General features: G+C 37.7%; 2 protein-coding genes across 2 annotated transcripts; both read right to left on the reverse strand.

Annotated features, from left to right (window-relative positions):
- Positions 1-956: 956 nt before the first annotated feature.
- On the reverse strand, positions 957-4,180 carry LOC125262935 (trace amine-associated receptor 13c-like). Its single transcript, XM_048181776.1, has one exon. It carries the CDS (start codon positions 4,092-4,094, stop codon positions 3,111-3,113), a length of 984 nt encoding a protein of 327 aa, XP_048037733.1. The 5' UTR covers positions 4,095-4,180; the 3' UTR covers positions 957-3,110.
- Positions 4,181-11,479: 7,299 nt separating this feature from the next.
- Positions 11,480-13,644, reverse strand: LOC125262936 (trace amine-associated receptor 13c-like). The gene has a single exon (XM_048181777.1). The coding sequence runs from the start codon at positions 13,331-13,333 to the stop codon at positions 12,329-12,331; it is 1,005 nt and encodes a 334-aa protein (XP_048037734.1). The 5' UTR covers positions 13,334-13,644; the 3' UTR covers positions 11,480-12,328.
- Between the last annotated feature and the right edge of the window lie 2,719 nt (positions 13,645-16,363).

The following is a 16,363-nucleotide window of genomic DNA, read 5'->3' on the forward strand; positions in this document are numbered from 1 at the left end:
CAGTAAAAATGCTATTAAAGGGTTAGTTCACCCAAAAAATTATCCCATGATTTACTCATCCTCAAGCCATCCTAGGTGTATATAACTATCTTTTTTCAGAACACAGTCGGAAATATATTTAAAAAATATCTGTGCTCTCCAAATATTTATAAAGATAGTGAACGGGGGGCGTGTTTTGAAGCCCAAAATAAAGGCATCCATCAATCATAAAATTAATCTCTATGGCTCCAGCGGGTTAAGGCCTTCTGGAATGAGGTGATGGGTTTTTGTAAGAAAAATATCCATATTTAAAATTTTATAATGTAAAATAACTAGCTTCCGGCAGACAACCGTACGCATCGATTTGCAGCGGAAGAGTGAACTCTGACCTGGCGTATGCACAATGACGAATGCAAACACGCAGAGGATAGAGCCAAACAATACACCGGTCACAAAAACCCATCGCTTTGCTTCAGAAGGCCTTTATTAACCCCCTGGAGCAGTATGGATTATATTTATGATTCAAAACAGGCCCCCCATTCACTACCATTATAAATCTTTGGAGAGCCAGGATATTTTTAAATACATCTCAGATTGTGTTCGTCTGAAAGAAGATCATGGTATAATTTTCATTTTTGGGTGAACTATCCCTTTAAACTGAACATATTTGTAATAAAAGGGATAGTCCATCTAAAAATGAAAATTCTGTCATCAGTCATTCAGACATGAGTCATTTTGGTTCCCATATGGAAAAGTAATACAATAAAAGTAAATGGGAAGCGAAACTGTCTGGTTACCAACATTCTTCAAAATATCTCATACAGGTTTGGAAAGACATGAGGGAGCTTTGACTCCCCCTCTGAGAAAAGAGAAAGTGTTGTTTTATTTACTGATATTTGTCAAAAGATTCAAATAGCGTAAAATGAAGATTATTGATTTTTAGAAGGATGGTCAACTTCAGTTAAAGGTGCCCTAGAATTGAAAATTGGCAGGGTGTTGAAATTCGGCACTACACCGGTACTGTGTACCATTTCGAGCACTGGTTGAAATATCTGAAAATTGCAGTATGGAAGATTTTGCCCTCTAGTGGCTGAGGTGTAAAACTGGCTTCAAAAAAGGATACAAAGTATCATAAAAGTATAGAAAAGTGGTCCATACAATTCTGTGCTATAAAGTCTTCTAAAGCACTATAATACTGTAGTTTAGTGTGATATGTCTGGATCAGACCAATTTGTATAAACAAATCATCCAGATCATTTCACCAAAAACACTCAAAACAATGATTAATTCATGAATCAGACATCAGAACTACTCTCATGAAACTCACATAAAGCCATCATGTAGCACACAATGGACCACTTTTATGATATTGTTATGGAGCTTTATTCTGTATTTATTGTGATTGCATGGAAAATGGTCTTCAGAATTTGTCCTTTTGGGTTCTACTTTGGAAGATGTGAGGGTAAAAATAATGACAGATTTTTTTTTTTTTTTTTTTTTTTTCTTTAATTGCACAACAGTAATCAAGCCAGATTATGACCCGAATGACTTTTTCTGGTAAAATCTTCATAAGATTTAGCAGATCCTAACAAATAAAATGCACTCATGAATTAAGGATCAGTTTGTTACTGTTATATTCTGTCAGTTAAAAATGTATTAGAGCCTGGTCACTTCTTTCTTTTTTTCAGTATATTAAAATTAAATAATAAAATAATTATTATTTGATGTAAATACAATGGGCTTTGCAACTGTGGGTAGGCCTCTCTCGGTAGTCACATGGGTTGATCTGTTGTATATAGTGACATGTTTTTGTTCAGTTTGTTTACACTTACTGATGTCAGAAAACATCAATCATGTAAAAACTCAGAGGCCCAATTATAATTGTTATGATTTATTTTCTGCATGTATTGTTACTTTGGAGATGATCCTCCACTGAACCGTTCATTAAAGGTGTGAAATACTGCACACACACGCACACACACACACACACACACACACACACACAGAGAGAGAGAGAAAACTGCTGAACTGTCTCGTCATGGGTTGGACAACTCTAGCCCTTGAGGTCCACTGTACTGCAGGGTTTAGCTCCATCCATAATCAATCATATAATGTCATTTATGATACAACATATAATTTTCTATGTAATCCTGAAAACTTTGGTTAGATTTTTCAGGTGTGTTTGGTCAGGGTTGGAGCTAAACTCTGCAGGATGGTAGCCATCCAGGAACAGGGTTGGACACCCCTGTTCTACAATAAAATGAGCTGTGTGAAACCCTGCAAGTTAAAAATGCAAAGATGTAGTCAACTAAGTGTAATAATAACAGTTTTAAATGTGAATATTAACATTTGCACAAATGTTTTTTAAACTCAGAATACACAGATTGAGAAGGTGAACTGTGTACTGTGGGCCCAGAGGCCAGGAGGCCCTATAAGGATCTTTCCTAAGGGCCCTGGTCCTGGAACAAGATTTCTACTGGCCCCCCCACCTGTCACCCCGGAATCCGCAATAATTCAATAAGCTGTATAGGGGGTCCAGTTTACCTTGAGACACCACTGATTGTCAATACTGTGTAATTGTCAATACCTTTTTTCTTATCCTAATCTGGCAACATATCTTTTCAAAATGCGGTAAATAACAGCATGAGCAACATATGACAACAATGTTCACAATTAATATTAGCAGTTGTTTTGCTGCTTTTTTTTTCTGAAGAAAAGAAAGATTAATATATGCTTATTTTTAAGAATGTCCAGCACTGTGGGTGGATATGTTGGCTTTAGGTCAAACTGACAAAACCAGCAGAGAAAATTTGAACCAAGTCATGTGACACACATACTTCAAACAGACTCAAGTATGAACAGAACTGGATGAAATATTCTTTCTCATGCCTCTTACAAGAAATTAAATAGTATGTATACTGTGGTACACACTTTCTATTTGAGAATTAATATATAAAGTTTAATTAATTGTTCAATTCTGGCGATATCTGCATTTCAACATAAAATGCAGCAAACGTACTCTCTGAAATGAGCTATATACTATTAAGATACATGTAGTGTAAATTACAAATATAAATTATTCAAAAATAATCACATCTACCTTTATGAGTGACAACTTTACCAGTTTACAATTATAATTGAAGTTCTGTAAAAATATTGACCAGAGAGGATGCTGGCTGAAATATTTTCAGGGTTAGGATGTGTTTAACTGTTTTTTTAAACCAGGGATAAAATAAAGCATAGACCAGAGGATTCAGACCTGAGTTAACATACACAGCCCATGTCAAAACGTTTTTGGTTGTGGAAGAGGTTACTGACATAGAACAGATATAGTACGGAATCCAGCAGAGCAGATAAACTTTCACAATGATTCCTAATGTCAGAGCAGCTTTGCTCTCAGATTTCCTCCTCACTGAACCTTCCATTACACATTTACCACCCTTCATCAGAGAGTTTATAACTTTCACTTGCTGATGCACAACATAAAATATCCTCAAATATAAAGTTATGATCAGGGTACAAGGAAAAATAAAAGCCATGAATAGATCAGTGACTCTCCAGGCAAAACCCATCATAACATCTGTTTTCTGTGAAGTGTCTAAATATCTATTATTAATTACAAATGCAGAGTTATAAGTTGAGGAGCAAACCCAGCTCAGACAGATGCTCACTAACATTTTAGCTGTGGTTATTTTCTGTGGGTACAGTAAAGGGTGACACACAGCTACATAACGATCAATAGCTATTAAAACTAAATTGCTAAGAGATGCTGAAAGAAGCACTGTAATAAATATTAAATAGAGTCCACAGAAAGTGTCTCCAAAGTACCAACACATCTCGATCAACCTGGTGGCTTCTATGGGCATGACAAGTCCAATAAGCAGGTCTGAAACAGCCAGAGAGAGAATGATCAGGTTGGTTGGAGTGTGAAGCTTCTTGAAGTGAGAGATGGAGATGATCACCAGCAGGTTCAGAAACACAGTCCATGCAGACAGCAAAGATACAAACACATACATGATATTGTATTCATGACTGGAGTGTTTTCCCTTGATACATGATGAGTTGATGGCAGGAAAGCAGTATTGAGTCTCATGATCCTCTGTCTCATAGGCCATGAGTGAGTCTCCTCCTGTTAGGTGTTTGATCTGCTCTTCTTACTGGCCTTTCATTTATACAGTGTCTGGATCAGACTGACCAACCCATCTACCGCCCACTCTGATGTAACCTACAGTAAAAAAAAAAAAAAAAAAAAAAAAGGTTTTATTGGTATTTTTTATTATTATTATTTTAATTTTATTTTTTTTATTTTTTTGAACATTATAGCTTTGAAATGCAATTCATTTCTTCAGTCCAGATTAGAATTCTCTGATAATGTTCAGAAGTGCATGCATTTTGTTTTTGTTTCATTTCTTCACTGTCTTTTTATTATTTTGTATTTCCACATAAAAAGCAACACACAGATGGAACTGAACTGAATACAGGAGTGATGTTTATTGCTTTAATCAGTAATCAGCCACTGTAGACCACCCTTCCTTTGAGTTTATCTGAGAGGGTCCCCTTGGTGTGGTTAAGATGTTTTCTGTGAATTAGGAAAGGGGTCCAGAAATAGAAGACATGTCATCCATTGGAATTCAAGAATGCTTGAGTGGTCCATAATACTCCCAGTCTACCCTGTAAAATAACTATGGCAATGTAATAGGTGGACAATAACTGTCTCCTATTCAAAACAAATGATAAAAAAATGGAAAAATGTTCAGTATACTGTAGTGAAAATGCTATTGAATTGAACATTTTTGTAATAAAAGGCATAGTCCACCTAAAAATGAAACTTCTGTCATCAGTCACTCAGACAGTTTCGGTTCCCACTGACATCCAATGTATGGACAACAAATACAATTAAAGTCAATGGGAACCAAAACATATCTCACATCTCAAAAATATCTCATATTAGTTTGGAAAGACATAAGGGTGAGGGTGACTCCCCACTCCAAATGTCTCCAAATGTTTCTTCAGTTTCCATTTATTCAATCACATTCAACGTTACATCGATACCGATGTTATGGGGTCTCGCCTGTGAGCCCAATCACCTCCAAGTGGTAACTAAATGAGCCAATGGACATTGGCCAGTGAGATTTGCATGCCAAGTAAAGCTGTGAATCTTTGGCTAGACAGCAATTCGATTCGATTCACTATTCATAGGTGTTTGATTCAATTCAAGAACGATTTTTGCAAATCCAGAACGATTTGATTCAAGACGATTCACATTAAAATTCGATGCGATTCAAATAAATTTGATTCTGCATTTTATATGCATTCATAGGGTTATTGAAATGCTTCCCCCAATGTGTCTTAGACAGCAGCCCTCAGAATTACACAGCGGCCCTCAAAAGGTCAGAGAGTGGGGCAAAAAAACCAAAAAAAATGTTAATGTTAGTTCTGTGAGGGCGTGAGTGACAGCACACAACGCCTCCTTTCATTCATGCATGTAGAAATGTAATGTTTATATATTTTAAAGCACTGAATCGCGATCAATCCGATTCTTAGCATTTTAAACCAATTATTGACCAAAATCAACAATTCACAATTCAGAAATACATGTTGATGCATGCATCGTCAGAATTTGTAATCAATGCATCGAGAAAACAAGTGAATCGCTACAACCCTAATTCAGATTCACACCTACCTGGACATATGGAAATAAATATGACTGGCATTTCTCACTTCATTCATATTTTGCTTTGGAGCCGAGCGGTTGTACAGCGATCGCTCATTCCAATCTCTTCTTTTTGAGTAAATTTCCTAAGAAAAGAGCAAACAGCAGTTCTACTTGCTAAAAATTAGTTCATCTCCAAAAACAGCTATTTTAATTGCTTTGAAGCAGCTTGTCATTGGCGATCTCTCTGCTGGTTTGAGGGCACATCTAGCGGTGATTCGCATCCAGTCTGCTGTGCATGGAGAAGTGCAGCGTTTCACCCCTCAGCACTTCTGCGTTCAGAGCAGGTTTCCTAAAAGAACAAGCACAGGCAGCGAGCGTCTTTTTAAAGATGCCTTTCTGTGTTTTTGGATGCGGTTGTTTCCTGGCTTCATCTGACGGCCACAATTGCTGTCTCACATGTCTGGGCAGAAAGCATGAGAGAGTGATCGTGGATGGGGCATGCTTTCACTGCGAGAGCATGTTCATGTTGGCATTGTGGTCACGACTTTCCTTCTTCACAGAGTCTTGAGTACCTTCTGCTGTTATCCAGCCCTCCGCCACTTCTCATAGGTTAACACTTTGGGAGAGCTGAGGGTTACAGTGGGTGCTCTTCTGCCGGGTAAATCCCCATGGAATTCTCGCTTCTCTAGCATGCCATGTGCTGTCAAGCTGCTGAGTGGTGCCACGAGTCCCTCACATGGGACATCTTGCATCTGATTCGGCACTGCGGATGAGGACCACATGTCAATCACTGCATCAGAGAGCAGGCTATTGATGAAGCTGAGCAACGAAAGTCGAGGTGTAGGCCGTCAGCCAGATGATGTCCACCTTGATGGTCCAGGAACGCTATCTCTGGTTGGAACTGGCTGAGATGAAGAATGCCAAAAAGTTCACTTTCTCAACGCCCTCATCTCTCAGGCCGGCCTCTTTGGCGACACTGTTGGGGACTTCGCCTCAAAGCACACATCGAAATGGCCCTGAGAAGGGTGGCTCAGAGCTAGAGGGAGCGGATCTGATCCAGGAGATGGTGAATGCACAACTCCTTCCCCCGGAGAAGAGCTGGATGGAAAGTTTCGTATTATTTATTTCTGTACCCAATTTCTCTATAAAAGAGCAATTTCATCAACCTCTAGGCCATACTGGGTCTGCGCTGACAGTGAGCGATGCTCCGCTTACTCACTGTCAGCCAACCCTTCATGGGAGGGGAGTTTTCATTTCAAGGATGTGATGCTTACTCACACCTCCCTAGCTAGTCCCTTACGGGACCCATGGAGCAATGGATAAGTGTTGCACCAAACTCACTGCCTCTACTTAGGGACACTGTGCTTCCCGGGATTAGGCCCCAGCACTCCTCGTTGCCATCACACTGAGCTGTCTCCAGACATTCAGCCCCTTGTCAGACCTTGCTTTTCTACGGGCTGGAGTGCCCTTAGAACAAATGTCCAGGCATGTTGTTGTTACAGTAGATGCCTCCAGAACAGGTTGGGGGGCTGTGTGAAACGGGTTTGCAACCTCTGGCTTTTGGACGGGACCTTGACTGCACTGGCATACCAATTGCCTAGAGTTGCTAGCAGTGTTGTTCGCCTTGCACCAGTTTCAGACGTTGCTTCAGGGCAAGCATGTGTTGGTCAGCATGGACAATATTGCCCATGTTGCATGTCACAACTCGCCCGCCATCTCCTCTGGAGTCAGTGGCGATTCAAGTCACTTTGCGTTCACATCCCAGGTGAGCTCAATCATGGGGCTGATGCGCTTTCACAACAGCTCACGTTCCTGTGAGAATGGAGACTCCATCTCCAGGTGGTCCATCTGATCTGGAGTCGATTCAGGGACGCACAGGTAGACCTGTTTGCCTCCCAGGAGTCCTCCCACTGCCAGTATGCATTTCCCCCAGTGGGCCTGGATGAGTTCCTCCCTGGCTAGGTAGGACCTAGTCTCAGCCTCAGATGTCATGCCCACAGACCTTTGGCTGAACGTTGGATGCATATGGCACACTTCAAACACTTCAGGATTTTCAAAGTTGATATCTGATTAGTTGAATTCTACAGGTTGTCTGGGAGATGTATGTGTCACGGTTTTTAATAGTCCGTCTGGAAACAAGTGCCATGATATCAAACCCCCTCATGGAAGAAGAACAGTTTCGTGTTTACAACTGTGACAATGAGCACCTTCCAGGATCAACTAAATGCTGGATTTCAAAAGTATGTGAATTTTGCAAATCCACTGTTGCAGTAAACTTGCAGTGTTGAAGCACAATGTTTTTGAATTAATAATTTATTAGATGCACTCCGGTCTGTTATTGTAGGGACATTGACCTTACATTTTCATGCCCCAAACATGACATGGAACAAAACAAACTGTGATTGACAGTCAAACGTCCTTTTTGGTGGTCCTTGGCCAATGAAAGCTGCAATAGAGTCCAGACCTTCTGCCGTCAGTCTGAAGGTCTGGCTACACAAGACTAGATAGGACCTACTGCAGAGATCTTCCAATTGTTATAGTGCCACAAGAGTCCATGTGTATCCACCATGTTACCTCCCTCTCGGCACTTCCCCAGCATTGAGATCCGAAGCACTCTTCACCGTGAAATGCCACGATAGAGGAACAGCTGCTATGACCATCCCAGAGGTGTAAAAAGTACTCAAAAATGTTACTCAAGTGAAAGTACAAGTACTGAGTGAAAATTTTACTCAATTAAAAGTAAAAGTATCTGGCCAGAATCATACTTGAGTAAAAGTAAAAAAGTACTACATTAAAATTGTACTTGAGTATTAAAAAAGTAAAAGTAACAGCAAGAATGAAAACTAGAGATTCTTGTTTAAGCTTTTAATCTCTAAAAACATGAAGTGAATGAACCACATACAAGGTTTTATCCTCCTTTAGAACTGTTTGTGTTTAATTGTATTTAATTATAAAACTATAAGACTACTACCTAATGCCAGTATGCAACATGCTACTCAAAGTTGCAAAACCTCGGATTTAACTTAAGCAGAAGCTGATTTTCAAAATTGTGAGTGTCAAACCTAGCTCTTTTGGGGCTAAAAATCACTCCTGCAGTGCCTGAAACACTGATGTCTGAAACACAGGCCAGATATCCGTCCAACTATTTGCTGGCTTCATGTGTTGTCTGTTTCAAAGAAGCAGATGAACTGTTGGCCACGGGTGCTCTTGATTCTGTGGCTGATTTTTGACTTCCTCCATTTTCTTCCACTGACTGTTATAATTTCCAGGTCAACAAAGAGTATAGAACCCAAGAGGCGACACTCTGATACTTTTTAGGTAACAGCCACTAGATGGCGCTCCGGTAGCGCGGCCGCCATTATGGGGTGAAAATACTAACTGGAGCATTGAATCCTTCACATCTTACGCACCCAAAATCGGCGAATTTCACTGCCAAATCAGAAGCACAGTAGAACAGTTTTTTAAATTAAGTCACCAGTAAATTGTATGGCTCCTACAGTAAATGTTGTATTGTCTTATATGTGTTTTATTTTACTAGTTGTGGAATCCAACCATTCATCCATCTGAGGTAACGTAGTTAGCCTACTTTATTGAGTATTTCCATTTTATGCAACTTTACACATTTATTAATAGTAAATTAATAATTAATACATTTAAGATCATCATATTTACAGCGAACAATATATTTCAGACCTAGTGGAGTAATAGTAATAATATCTAGGTCTGAATTAAAATAAGCTATATTGTACATTTTAATGGATCACGCTACAAACATAATGATCTTATAACACATGATGCATTGCTGTGTCCGTTATCGCATTATTCACACTTTTACTTCAGTGGACATTAGACAACACTGCAAAATCAAGCTGTTATATTCATATATTTATTGTCCAACATTCCCAATTTTTCTGATGCATGTCATAATTTAATTTCATATTTCGGTATTAATTCAGTGTTTATAAGTCTAATACTAATACTAGATCTTTTAAAGAGTTTTAACCCAAACTGACTGAGAGCAAAAAGGTTTTGTGAAAAAGTTTTTTTTTTTAACAAAGCAGCTGATATTGCCATAGAAACTAGTGGAATGCCAAGTCGCCTTCACCCCAAAATGGCGGAAATACAAGGCCGCTGCTGGCGCAGGTGTTGCAATGGAACGTTCTGTTGAGTGTCGCTTCTTGTTAGTGGATATTCTTTGAGGTCAAGGTGCTGTGCATTGTGGTAATTGATGCAACATGACGTCACTTGAACATGTCGACCAATGAACATGTCTGACCAATTTCATGGAATGTGAAAATGAATCTCATTGAATAAATAACATTTAAATTAAACTGGTCATCAGCACAATTCAATTGGTTTGGTAATAGCAAAGGAAAATAGAATGAAGTGATCTCCAAAAAATAAGTACTTTTTGACTGTAAATAAAATTGTAAGGAGTAAAAAGTACTCTTTTTTCTCAAAAAATGTAATCAAGTAAAAGTAAAAGTTTTGTTTTTTAAATGTACTCAAGTAAAGTAAAAATACCCAAAAATAATACTTAAGTACAGTAATCAAGTAAAATTACTCAAGTACTTTACACCTCTGGACCATCCCCAGAGTTAGCCCTGTCCCTGTGTACAACTGTGTAGAGGGCAGTTGCCAAAAGGGCATGCAGGGCTCTGAGACTCATAATACAGTTCAGTATGTCTGTGACACTTTCCATAGGGACCCCATTACATCAGTATCGAAGTAACATCGAATGTGACTGACTGAATGGGAACGTCTCGGTTACTGATGTAACCCTCAATCCCTGAAGGAGGGAACAGATACATTACATCCCCCCTGCTGGGCAGGTCTGAGAAGCAGTTAGTTACCACCCATGGGGAGACCACATTACATCAGTATCGACGTAATATAGTAATATCGACTGAGACGTTCTCTCAGAAAGTAATGTTTAATTTACTGAAATTTTCCAAAAGACTTTGGAAAAGTCTCTTTTTTAAAATGTATAAAGATTATTGATTTTAGGAAGACAGTCAACTTCAGTCAAAATAATTGGGAAATAGTTTAATGGAAATTATTATTATTCTTTAAAATAATCACTTACTTTGACTCTATAAGAGATAATAAGTGTCATCTTTTTGGAGCTTTGTTTTTAGTTCATTAACCTTGATGAACAATTAACCAGTAATCTTAATCTTTTCATTAGAGGATGTAAACAAGCATTGTTTTGATCTTGACATTTTTTCCCCCCCTTCTTTGAGGCCAAGTTGTGTTTCTATTTTGTTTCCTCCTGTGTCAAGCACATCTGCATCAGGACTGCTCTTGTTTCTTATATAGTTTCTTATATATCTTGTTATACATATGTTATACATATTAGGTGTACACTCTAATAAAAATAAACCTTGAGATTGAATTGCAGTATTAACCACAATTAAATTTACAGTTCTCACAACAACATAAAATGTTAATAAAATTTTGTTAATTTCTGTAATTATGCTTTATATAATTTTGAAAGATGGAACACAATTTGAAACACGTTCTTCTGATAAGGTATTATCAGTTATAATTTTTTTTTTTAAATGTTGATTGAAATATCTTAAAATTGCAGTATGGGAGATGTGGCCTGCTGACAGTTGAGGTGTAATACTGGCTTCAAATATATATATATATATATATATATATATATATATATAAACACACATAAAGCCATCATGTAGCACACAATTGACCACTTTTATGATACTGTTAAGGTGCTTTATTCTGCATTTCTTGTGATTGCATAGAACAGTTTTTAGGATTTGTCCTTTTGAGTTCTACTGGAAGAATATGAAGGTGAAAAAATAATGACAGAATTTTTGTTTGTTTGTTTTTGTGACAGATATTCCTTTAATTGCACAACAGTAATCAAGCCAGATTATGACATGAGTGACTTTTTTTCTGGTAAAATCTTCATTAGATTTTATCTTCAAGATTAATCTTCAAGATTTAACATCCTAACAAATAAAATGTACTCCTGTGTGTTATTATCACACTTGCCAATGGATATGTTGTCAGTTAAAAACTTATTAGAGCCTGGTCACTTCTTTCTTTTTTCAGTATATTAATATTAAATAAGAAAATAATTATCATTTGATGTAAATACAATGGACTTTGCCAATGACATTTTGGGTGGGCCTTTCTCAAGGTAGTCACATGGGTTGATCTGTCATATACAAGTGACATGTCTTTGTTCAGTTTGTTTACTCTTACTGATGAAATATCAAATGATGTGAAAACTCAGAGGCCCAATTATAATTCTTATTTTCTGCATGTATTATTGCATTGGAGATGTTCCTCCTCTTAACCATTCATTAAAGGTGTGAAAAACATACACACCGCATTGATGCAGTAGCTCCTCAGACGATCAAAATAAATGGTGACATATTCAGATGGTCATTATAAACAAGCGACAGACAGTGATGTAAAACAACAAACATTTAAATCAGTTTTTCAGCCCTCTGTGAGCATTACTGATGAAAGTGATAAAGCATTAACTACATACTATCTACCTTTTCATTATTCCAGTAGATTGAGGATTTATGCGGTTTGCTAAATTGTCTTAACAATCTAATGCAGCCCAATTCATGAACATTTTGTCTCTTAAAATTACAAAGATAATTCATACAATGATAATCACATCTCCCTTTACGAGTGACAGCTTTACCAGTTTAATTACAATTGATGTTCTGTAAAAATACTGATCAGAGAGGATGCTGGCTGAAATATTTTCAGGGTTAGGATGTGTTTAACTGTCTTTTTAAACCAGGGATAAAATAAAGCATAGACCAGAGGATTCAGACCTGAGTTTGCATACAAAACCCATGTCAAAATATTTATGGTTGTGGAAGACGTTACTGATATAGAACAGATATAGTACGGAATAAAACAAAGCAGATAAACTATTATAATGATTCCTAATGTCAGAGCAGCTTTACTCTCAGATTTCCTCCTCACTGAACCTTCCATTACACATTTACCACCGTTCATCAGAGAGTTTATAACTTTCACTTGCTGATGTACAACACAGAAAATCCTTAAATATAAAGTTATGATCAGGGTACAAGGAAAAATAAAAGACAAAATCATATCAGAAACTGTCCAGGCAAAACCCATCATAACAGAACACTCTCCATAACACATGTCTGTTCTAAGTGAAGTGTCTGAATATCTATTATTAATTACAATGCTAGTGTTATAAGTTGAGAAACAAACCCAGCTCAGACAGATGCTCGCTAAAGTTTTAGTTGTGGTTATTTTCTGTGGGTACAGTAAAGGGTGACACACAGCCACATAACGATCAACAGCTATTAAAACTAAGTTACTGAGAGATGCTGAGAAGAGCAATCCAAGGATCATAATAAATAGTCCACAGAAAGTGTCTCCGAAGTACCAACATGTCTCTATCAGCCTGGTGGCATCTATGGGCATGGCAAGTCCCATAAGCAGGTCGGCCACAGCCAGAGAGAGAATGATCAGGTTTGTTGGAGTGTGAAGCTTCTTGAAGTGAGAGATGGAGATGATCACCAGCAGGTTCAGAAACACAGTCCATGCTGACAACAATGATACAAACACATACATGATATTGTATTCATATCTAGGGCGCATTCCCTTGATACATGATGAGTTGATGGCAGGAAAGCAGTATTGAGTCTCATGATCCTCTGTCTCATAGGCCATGAGTGAGTCTCCTCCTGTTAGGAGTTTGTTCTGCTCTCCTAACTGTCATTTCATTTATATAGAGTTTTAATCAGACTGGCCCACCCATCTACTGCCCACTCTGATGTAACCTACAAAAAAAAAAAAAAAGAAAAAAAAATGTTTTTTTTACTCTGTCGTGTGCTTCTCAACAACCCACTGTGATAGAATACTGGACCCACAATAATGAGTATAATAAATGGACTTACCAGCTGTCCAGCAACTCTGCATGAAGCAGGAACAGCAATCCCTCGAGGTCTATACCAGTGGATTTGTACAATGTTTTGGGGCCCTGGAGAAGTTTTGACATGCCCTGACATTTGTCCTTTTTTTCAGTTGCTTATAAACATATTACAGTATTTCACAATTGCTAAAACACTAAACCCCATTCTCTGAACCCAATGCTCAGTGGCCTAAACCCATTTGTTGAATCAGTCACTTTGTAGGCAAAACCTTAAACAAGTTCAGGTAGTTAAGACACTGTTTGCAAATCTCATCCACTCTTTTTGCAAAACTCTAAACACATTCTTACTCACTAAAACACATTTTGCACTGTGTTGCAAAATGGTAAATACATGTGGCAACAAAATTAAACACAACTACAACACAGTTGTCATCCTTTAAACACAATGACTCAAAATTATTCACACTTATTTCTAATGATGTGATCAAATCAACTGTATAAAATATAGGTCAGTTCAGAGTGCACAGGTGATACAGGTGCTGAATGATGATACCAACAATAGATGGAAACAATCTGAAAAGTAGAGGAGGAAGAGTATGTGTAAGAGGATGATGAGGAGAAAGAGCAAGGGGTGTGGAGACAAGGCTGTCAAGGCTGGATCCGGCACAGGTTTTTCCCTTTGTCTGGCAAGAGACGACATTGCCTGTGATGTGGAAAATGTCCTCAACAATATTCAATAATATTTAACAATATTATTGATCTGACAGTACTGACATTATAGGATGAGAACTGAACTAAGCTAGCCTAGATGATGACATCACTGTTTTCTGCAGAACTGCTTTATAGAGGAAAATAATTACAGTAATTTACATAATAATTGATGGTCTTTACAATTTAAGTGAATCAACACTGAACTGACTTCAGCTGAACAATGACACTATTTTCTTTTAGAGCTGTACAGCCAAAATGAACCCTCTTTGCATTACTGATCATCATGTACCTGTTATCACTGTAAAGCTGCTTTGACTATACTATACTTTACTATACTATACTAGACTAGACTAGACTAGACTAGTATCTGTGTAGTATAAATTGCAATTGAAATAAAGGTGACTTGACTTGATTTAGGCCGGACCCAGCATGAAGACGTGATGCTGAAGCAGAATGAATCTCTCACTGACTCTGAACTTTGTTTTTTTTTTTTTTTTTTTTTTTTTTTTGTGTACTGTATCATGCTTTTCATTTAGAGTTTTCTTTGACCTTTTAGTCATTTGCATTTAGACTGCTGTATGTTTGCAGTAATGTAAGTACTGTATATACAGACATTCAATACTATATAATATTGAATATAATACTGTACTTGCAGTACATACAGTATACCTTAAATTCACATTACTTGTGATTTCTATACATTTTATGTAATGGCAAAATGTGTTTACTGTGTTACAATATCCTTTTTTTCTGTAACCTCATGTTCTGGATGTTGTTTTTTTCCATTTTTTAATGTAGTGTCTAATGAATAATCTGTAGTGTTTATATATTGCTTAATGTGTGTATGATCTGAAAGCTTTGTTTGATTTTGCCATAAGAGTCAGGGGTTTTGTGAAATTAGTTTGAAGATTTGGATTTGTGTTTAATGTTTTGAGAAAACTAGTGATGGTTTCAAGAAATGTGTTTAAGCAATTGTGAAATACTGTAATGGCCAAAGTGTAGTTACACTGTATTCAGCACAAACTAGGCAACCATAATATGTGAGCAACATGTATGTAGATGTTTGTATTTTGAGATAATAACATTTATGCATGTTAAAATAAATAAATAAATAAATAAGTCACTGAAATATATAATATAATTAATACACTGGGCACTGGGAAGGTTACAACTGTGTAGAGGGCAGTTGCCAAAAGGGCACGCAGGGCTCTGACACTCATAATACAGTTCAGTATGTCTGTGACGCTTTCCATAGGGACCCCATTACATCAGTATCGAAGTAACATCGAATGTGACTGACTGAATGGGAACGTCTCGGTTACTGATGTAACCCTCATTCCCTGAAGGAGGGAACAGATACATTACAGCCCCCCTGCTGGGCAGGTCTGAGAAGCAGTTAGTTACCACCCAGGGGAGACCACATTACATCAGTATCGACGTAATATTGTAATATCGTAATATCGACTGAGACGTTCTCTCAGAAAGTAATGTTTAATTTACTGAAGTTTTCCAAAAGACTTTGGAAAATTTCCAAAGTTTCCACATTTCTGATAATACCTTATCAGAAATGTCCTTCTGATAAGGTATTATCAGTTATAATTTTTTTTTAAATGTTGATTGAAATATCTTAAAATTGCAGTATGGGAGATTTGGCCTGCTAATGGTTGAGGTGTAAAACTGGCTTCAAATCGAGTGCAGCATTAGTTCAGTTAGGCCACGTAGGCATACTGCTGCGTCCAGCTGACACGGTCAGCTGTCAAATCGCTCCAATCATTACCATTCTCCTATTAGACACGGGAGGTAAGTATGCTCAAACTGCTCGCAACCCTCCCTCCCTCCTCATTATAAGCATGAGCATATTACTGTGCACCTTCTGGTTGTCGTCTTCTTTTGTTTCAGATCACTAAGGCTTTCAAGTCCCGGCTGGCGTAGACCTCACTGCTGAGAGACACTCATCCACATAATCAAGCTACAGTATAGACGTCCCACTGCCATATCTACATGATTACCATGTTCACTTTTAAAGACATTAATAAGTGTCTTAATTGTCCATGTATTTCCAAGCTGATGGTTCCGGGGGTTAATGTTAAAGCTCTTGTATGTTCAATTAATTTTGG

Source organism: Megalobrama amblycephala, linkage group LG2 (assembly GCF_018812025.1).
Source record: "Megalobrama amblycephala isolate DHTTF-2021 linkage group LG2, ASM1881202v1, whole genome shotgun sequence".
NCBI lineage: Eukaryota > Metazoa > Chordata > Actinopteri > Cypriniformes > Xenocyprididae > Megalobrama > Megalobrama amblycephala.